This window comes from Zeus faber, assembly GCF_960531495.2.
Source record: "Zeus faber genome assembly, chromosome: 5".
NCBI lineage: Eukaryota > Metazoa > Chordata > Actinopteri > Zeiformes > Zeidae > Zeus > Zeus faber.
Window position 1 is genome coordinate 32,886,236 of NC_137192.1, and position 7,367 is coordinate 32,893,602.

Below are 7,367 nucleotides of genomic sequence, written 5' to 3' on the forward strand. Positions count from 1 at the left end.
TTTACGCTTCAACTGAATGGGACAAAGTTTTCAAACATCCCACAGTTGGCACAGAAGATGCTGCTGTTATCTGGCTCTGCCTATGCGTGTGAACAGATGTTCAGTGTGGTGAGCGTAAACAGAACCACGCCGCAGAGCCCAGCTCACTGATCAACACCTGAGCGCTGTCCTACACATTTCCACACGGAAAACAGCACCAGATTTTGATGCGCGGGAAAAAAAAAATGGCGACCAGCAACACTGTTCTCATTAAATACATCAATGGTGAGTTGTATTTTTTTAATTTAAAAATGAATTTATGAATTAAAAAATGTGATAAGAGGAAATAAATTTCACATATATTTTACACTTTATGCTCATTTTTCACCTCATCTACCAATGGCCTGGCCCGCCGGTCAGTTTTAAAATCTAAATGTGGCCCTCGAGCCAAAAAGTTTGCCCACCCCAGCTATAGGGTGAACATGCAAGTCACAATTGGAATAGATCAGTGTTTCGATACGGTTCTGTATCATGAGGAGCGCCACCTTTTCACTCTGAAGTTTATTTTTTAAGTTTTAATTTCATCCACAAAATTGTTACAGTATCTTTCTCAGGGAAACGAGGTTGAAAGAAATAGCACAAAGACGTAATCCTCTGTTTGCGATTACATTTATTGACAGTTATGCCCTAGGGGAATGTTTCTGGCTTTTAATAGGTGTCCTCTCCTCCTGAGACACTTGCCTCCAAAACTGGGATCCCTCTGGGAAGAATGAGATAATTATAGAAAAAGACAGAAAGGGGCGGGAGCAACATACTTTTGATGTGATGCAATGCTGCTGCGTTCTTCTCGGCTTGTGCTTCATTTGTAACACTATCAACTGGGAGGTCTGGTGTTGAAATGCAGCTGGAGCTTTCAGAAATTGGCTTCTGTAATTGGTGTTTTGAATGGCTGAAGGATGGGGTTTTATTTTTTTATTTTTAAGAAAACCCGGCGTGAAGGATGATCTTTTGCAGGTGGACAACCTTTTGTCTTGTTTAGTTTGTCCCTGTGACATTCAGTGGGAGACACGTAATGGTGTCCATGTCGGGGGTTCTCTCAGTGATCTCATCCCGGCGTGGTGAGGCAGAGGATTAAAGAACACGCTGTGAGAAGAAGCAGAACCAGAGGAGCAAAAAAGAAAATAAAAAAAAAAAAAAGAGGAGGAGTCCGCAGGCTCACTGAGCCATCTGTTGGACCTCTTATCAGATTTATTGTCCACTTGAGAATCGCATCCAGGCTGTGTGCACTGCGTGTGCGCGTTTGGTGTAAATCGAAGATCATATTTGCAGAAGGCTATTCTCGACGAGCCGGCCAGCATGTCTGAAGTAAGGACGTTAATTCTCTTCTCTTCTCATTATTCACGGAAAACATCAGATTGCATTTCAGCTTTACCCTGAAAGTCTCTTTTCCCCCCCTAAAAGTTACATTTGTGCTGACAACCTCTTTTCAGCAAGGTGGCGACGAGGAGAAGCAGCAGCGTCCCGAGGTGAGAGAGGAGGACCTGGCTGATGCAAAGGACAAACTGGGCACCAGAGGGGCGATGAGGAGCAAGACCTTTGAAGTGATGGAGGAATGCGGTGAGTTTGGAACATCTCGCCACAATCTGATTTGGATTTAGTATTTATAAGAAGAGAAACGGTGTGACAAGTATTTAACTGGGTATCTGGTCAATTTTAGCTTACAATTCTGGAGCCAAACACTGTAGGAGCTGGACCCGAGGGACATCTATTATGTCAAAGTTTCCACTCCTTATACAGAAGCAGAGTGTGGTTACGATGAGGGAGGGGCTTGTGCCCAACAGTGTGGACCCTGCTGCTTTTGTGTCTGTGTGGTTATGCCGTAGCTACAGTCTGGCACAAGTTTTTACAGATTGTACATGTGTGGCTTTGTTTACAGAGAAGGTTGGTAAAGCGGCCCCCTCTGTGTTCAGCGGGGCGAGGTCAGGAGCAGAGACTGCTTTCAACAAGCCATCAGCTCGACCCATCAGGAAGTAATGTTCTCCACCGTCACTGGACGCCGGAGCTCAGTATAAGCAATGATGGTTTTATAAGGAGGGTGGGGGTGGGGGGGTTCCAATCTTTTTGTGGAAAGGCCACAGATAAGCGATCATGTTTACTTTGTGTAGACATGTACTGTACCTTTATTTCAAATCACTATCCATTTAACAAGCAGCGAGTCCCACACCAGCTTTTTTCCCTTTGCTGCTGTAAAGGCCACTGCTGTTTCCCTTAGCACAAATAGAATACAATTACGGAATGCAAGAGAAATGTACAAATAAAATTACTACATAATTTTAGGATTGGACCATGGTATGAGGTTGCATTATTTCTTTAAGCTCATCAATAAATGTTTTTACAACACTAACATATTTGTTATCTCATTTATATGAGCTAAACAGCAAGTTTCAGTAAGACAATCTTTTTATTGGAAAAGGCAATTAACAATTAAACTTTATTAATTAAAAAAAACCTACAGTAAATGAGGCACAGGCAACTCTGACAGAGTGGATCACATGATACAGACACATGAAGGAATGAGCTACAAACTGTACATTGCTGCGAGGAAGTAAAAGGAGACCAAGGTTACCTGGTCAGGTGAACGCTAAAGCAGCAGCTCGACCTGTGACAGGGTCTCATTTCATGAACTTGTGATGCTGATCTTGGAGGATCTTGGCAGAGGACTTTGCATCGTAAAATAGCTCGTTGATCTCCTCCACCTGCTCCTTCTCCACGCCTTCTTTTCCCTGCACTCGCCCCAGCAGGCTGGCCGGAGTCAGCAGCTGCACCGCGTACCTGGGAGCGGAGGCAGGGGAGCAGAGTTAGCGCTGCACGTTGGAACTCAAACAAGCAGAATCACACGACTTTGCGGGGAGACGCTCTGTGTGTGTGTGTGTGTGTGTGTGTGTGTGTGTGTGTGTGTGTGTGTGTGTGTGTGTGTGTGTGTGTGTGTGTACCGGAGTGTGGTCTTCGTGCCGATCTCTCCCAAGTGTGTAAGTGCGTCATCGCCGATGTTGATCCCCTCGGTCTGCGCTCGAATCTTGATGATCTACAAACATCATCATAATCACCATCATCATCATCCGTGATTTACCCCAGACGCAGACATCATCAGCAGAGACACAGTTGCCGGACTCGCCTGCTTCATCTCCTGCGGCGTGTACAGCATCGTGCGGATGATCATGACCCGGTCCAGCAAGTCCAGTGGGATCCCGTGGGGGGAGCTGATGTCTTCTGTCCCCCTGATGAGGAAAGGAAAGGGTTTAAAATGCAGGGAGAACTGGAGGAGAGCACTACTGGCTTGATGAACACCAGATTTTTTGGTTTTAGTAACTAGAGCAACTAGAACAGTTGTGACCTAATCGATACTGAAGCTACCAATGCAACAAATAATCTGAATTGGTCACAATTCCATTAGTTGAGTTGAGAAATATGAACTTATTTTATGTTACAAAACCAATAAATACTCAATAATAATAATAAAAATAATAAATAAATACTCAAACTCATTTTGGGAAAACAAAAACACCCTCCCACCCACCTGATGAGGCAGTTGCCCCTGTTGGAAGCAAACACAACAATGGGGGCGATGGTGCTCTCCAGGGCCCGGTGGAGGTAGGTGAAGCACTCGATGTCCAGCATGTGCACCTCGTCCACAAACAGCACACCGGGCACCAGCTCGGCAACGCCCTGGTCGATGTAGCGGTTCACCACCTTGTTGATCTCCGCGCGCAGCTTGTCTGAGAGGAGTTGGAGGGACCGTGAGCCACGCCAAGCAGCCACTTGGGCCAGTGTTGTTGGGGAGGGGGGAGTTTCTTCTTACCCGTGATCTCCGTCTTCTTGGGCTTCATCAGTTGTCCCATCATAGAGAGAATGTCCTGGCCTCCCTGCAGCAAAAAAACAAAACAAGCGGCGGCTCAACAGGAGACAGAGTGAGAACGGTCTCACCGGCATCTCAGCCCGTTGTCCCGGGCGTCACCAGTGGGGGGGGGCGCGTACCTGAGGTCTCGCGTTTGCCACGTCCAGGTCGTGGAGAGTGACGTCTTGAATGATTTCCTTCTTCTTGTGGACATCTCCTTTGGGTAGCGGCACATACTCCTCTGCTTCCAGGTCAAACTCGGTGGCAAAGGTGTCACAACGTCCTTGTCTCTGCGGAGACAAAGGAATGAATAGTTACCAACTGATGGATGAGTTGGGGGCGGGGGGGTCATCTCGCGGTGCTGTGGGGTGTAACAGACGCGGGGCCATGAGGAGAGGCAGAGCAGGTGTGTTATTGAACTCCGCGCCAGGGTGATGAAGACGAGGGCGCGAGGCAGATGGATGAAAGAGTGGGAGGAGAGGGCCGCTCAGATGGTTGTCAACAGGAACAAATGCGGCACCCACCCCTCCTCCCCGGCTACCGACCGGAGCGTGCTGCGCCCCCCCACCCAGAGCCCCCGCCGCCGGCCCACCTGCGCTGATTAAAGGAGCCGTCAACGTGCCCTGTCAACGCAGGGGCCACAGAACCGGGGGCTGGAACAGAGTCCAGGGGGAAGATGGAGAGATAGGGGCGGAAGGCCAGCGCTATGAAGCAGTGCAGGAATGAGAGAGGTTTCATTCCAGCGTACGGCAGAGATGAAACAAAACCTCCACACACGCCCGGGGGGGATGAAAGGCCGACCGTGAAGGACTAAAGAGGACAGACCGGGGGGGGGGGGGGAGCAGAAGACACTTGGACCTTATCAGGGGAACGCCTTATGTTTATAATTTGATGTTGCATTAGCAACATTTCATAACTATTGCTTCGTCCAAAAAACACATCGAGGTGTGTTCACACACATCATCATGCCTAGTAACATGGAGATACCTTGACCGCTCCACTGTTGGCTTCAATGTAGATGACATCTCCCACTTCCACACGCTCCTTCTGCAGACTCTCATAAATACTGGGATCCAGCTGAGGAAACAAATGAATAATCTCCAACACACGTTTAACACAAGAGACCAAAATGCAATGAATTCACAAACACTTTATAGTCGCACTCGAGTGGACATTTGCGTTCGCACCGAGAAGATCGTTCCATTTTGTTGCACAAGTACTGGTTTAAAAGTTCAGACCGCACCTTTAGCTGTTTGGTGCCCTTTCCGGTCTTTAAACCGATAATGACGTGGCTGATGGTTTTTCCGTAGCCGCCCATGGGATTCTCTGTCTCACAGGGGGTCAGCTCTGTCACCTCCCCTTCGTACACCTCCTTTGTCTCCTTGATACGCAGTCCTACGCACACGCACACACACACACACACACACACAGTGTGAAATAACTTTTCAATAACATGCTTATTTCTGCCCAATTGTAGCAGAAAACATTTGAATTGTGCATGCACCTATGTACACGTGCTGCACCCATGCACATCCTATGTGTTGTGATCACACTTTCATCCTTTTTCCCTCTTTCATTATTGCCTGTACTCTGTGCTAGAGGCACACAGGTGGCTGAGCGGGTCTGGTGTGGTTCAGAGAGCTTTGCCCGTGGCAGGGCGTCTGTCAGAGCGCTCTAATCAGGAAGGAGATGACACCCCTAGAATGTATCCCCAGCTCCTCTGCCCATTTATGGTCCATAGTACCTCCATCCCTCTATGCATCTACTACCTCCACGTTCCCCTAGGCCCGGGGCAAATGTGCCAATGATCGGCCCTCTGTCAGCCTAAGCTCCATTTCCTTTTCCCTGTGACAGGTAACATCAACAATCCAGATTAACCTCCTTCCCCCGGCTCAAGCCTTCCCTGTCAAATCTGTTGACACAAATCCTCTTCCTGCGTCCTGCCATTTAGCTCAGCGTGAAACGGTGAGGCACAGGGCACCTTGGTATATTTTGTGGGTTTTTTTTTTTTTAGTTTGTGAGAGACAGAGGGCGGGGAGAGAGGAGAGCTGGGGATAAAAAGGAGACTGAGTAGGGCATAGAGATAAGGAGGGGAGGCTGAACTTTTGAATTTATTTCGGGGTTTATGTGATGGTACTCACCAATCGCTCTTCTGAAATTCTCCATCAGTACTTCTGTTTTTTTAATCTCCGATGAGAAGACTTCACTGCCGACCATGGGGCAGAAAGGCACCTTGCTCCCCAACTCCTGTGCCATTGCCAAGGCGAGGGCAGTCTGGCGATAGGGACGGGGGGAATTCAGAGATTAGAGGCCTTACAATTTCATACTTGGCGATTGATTCCACTGTTGATCAATTGCTTGAGAAGTCGAGACTTATGCGAGACGCAGCAAACACAAAAGTTAATAATACAATAATACAATTCAACAACACAATGTTTTTTTGTTTCAAAAGAGGTAGTAACACGTCACGTCACAGTACCTTTCCTGTTCCCGGCGGCCCAGCTAGTAAAATGGCTCTACCTGCCATCTTCTTCGAGCGGATCAATTCAACAATGATGCCACAGGCCTGACAAGACAGTGAACCAAACACACTTTCACACAGAAGTAAACACAGGAGTAGTACTGGAACCTTAGCTGTTGGTATGCAGATTAATACCATTGATAATAATAGCAAATACCCCAACACTAATGACCCTAGTCAAAGCAAAATGACCGCATTGACATTTCTACTGAAGTAAAAGTATATAAGTACTTCTCGTATTAAAGGCACTTGTCATATCCAGTGCACTGACATAACAGCCTATAATACGACATAGAGGGCACATTTTGATTACTTCTGTTATTCACACATATACATAATTAACCTAATGCAATGTGTGTTATAAATGCAGTACAGTCAAAGTTTGTAATCTCCGAAACAGGATAACTCACTAAATATACTTGAAACTTATAGTTAAGTGCAGTAAGGAAGTACTTGTATTTCGTGACTTTCCACCACCCTAAATTGAGAAACAGCGACACCACCGTCTGCGCCGCATGGGTTTAGCGTGCTACACCAGCTGATGTTGCGTGTGACGCTGGGACATTTCTAAACCCTGGGCGTTATTAACAGATATAACGAAGCTGTATTTTTCGGTTCGCCACATGTTTTATTTTATTTTTTTTGTTGAATACTAGTTACCTCTCTCGCCGACTCCTGCCCGACCAGTCCGGACGCGGTCTGTTTCGCGTTCCCGGCCTCGTCCAGTCCCAGTCCTTTCACATGGCTGTGAGTCGCGATGCGCTGGGTTTTTGTGGTGCTCTTCACCTCCTCGATCTTCATGGCGACGCTGTCTACACGGAGCGTTGTTTGGGGCGGGAGGGGGGGGGGAAACAAACCAACCAAACGACACCGCAGGCGCAGCCAAGGCCGATAAGGCGCCTCCCGACGGCTCGCGTTAGCTTGTCGTGGAAACTGTTTGGAAACACAAAACACGAGAGGAGCGCGTTTCCA

The 7,367-nt window shown here is 47.6% G+C and overlaps 2 protein-coding genes across 2 annotated transcripts; one reads left to right on the forward strand and one right to left on the reverse strand.

The window, feature by feature from the left end:
* Positions 1 to 847: 847 nt before the first annotated feature.
* Positions 848 to 2,383, forward strand: mustn1a (musculoskeletal, embryonic nuclear protein 1a). The gene is made up of 3 exons (XM_080000250.1): positions 848 to 1,344; positions 1,470 to 1,596; positions 1,916 to 2,383. The coding sequence occupies exons 1-3, from the start codon at positions 1,336 to 1,338 to the stop codon at positions 2,011 to 2,013; spliced, it is 234 nt and encodes a 77-aa protein (XP_079856376.1). The 5' UTR covers positions 848 to 1,335; the 3' UTR covers positions 2,014 to 2,383.
* A 76-nt stretch (positions 2,384 to 2,459) lies between these two features.
* Positions 2,460 to 7,367, reverse strand: ruvbl1 (RuvB-like AAA ATPase 1). Its single transcript, XM_080000249.1, has 11 exons — positions 7,056 to 7,367; positions 6,354 to 6,440; positions 6,016 to 6,148; positions 5,118 to 5,269; positions 4,862 to 4,951; positions 4,015 to 4,164; positions 3,839 to 3,902; positions 3,557 to 3,755; positions 3,155 to 3,257; positions 2,973 to 3,064; positions 2,460 to 2,811 (listed from the first exon to the last, which is right to left on the reverse strand). Exons 1-11 carry the CDS (start codon positions 7,194 to 7,196, stop codon positions 2,652 to 2,654), a joined length of 1,371 nt encoding a protein of 456 aa, XP_079856375.1. The 5' UTR covers positions 7,197 to 7,367; the 3' UTR covers positions 2,460 to 2,651.

Coding starts and splice junctions, on each gene's coding strand:
- mustn1a (XM_080000250.1), top strand. Junction 1,597..1,915: donor TGAAGTGATGGAGGAATGCG/GTGAGTTTGGAA, acceptor CTTTGTTTACAG/AGAAGGTTGGTAAAGCGGCC.
- ruvbl1 (XM_080000249.1), bottom strand. CDS start 7,196: ATGAAGATCGAGGAGGTGAAGAGCACCACAAAAACCCAGCGCATCGCG. Junction 3,258..3,556: donor AGGGGCAACTGCCTCATCAG/GTGGGTGGGAGG, acceptor TTTCCTCATCAG/GGGGACAGAAGACATCAGCT. Junction 2,812..2,972: donor GGCACGAAGACCACACTCCG/GTACACACACAC, acceptor CTCCGCTCCCAG/GTACGCGGTGCAGCTGCTGA.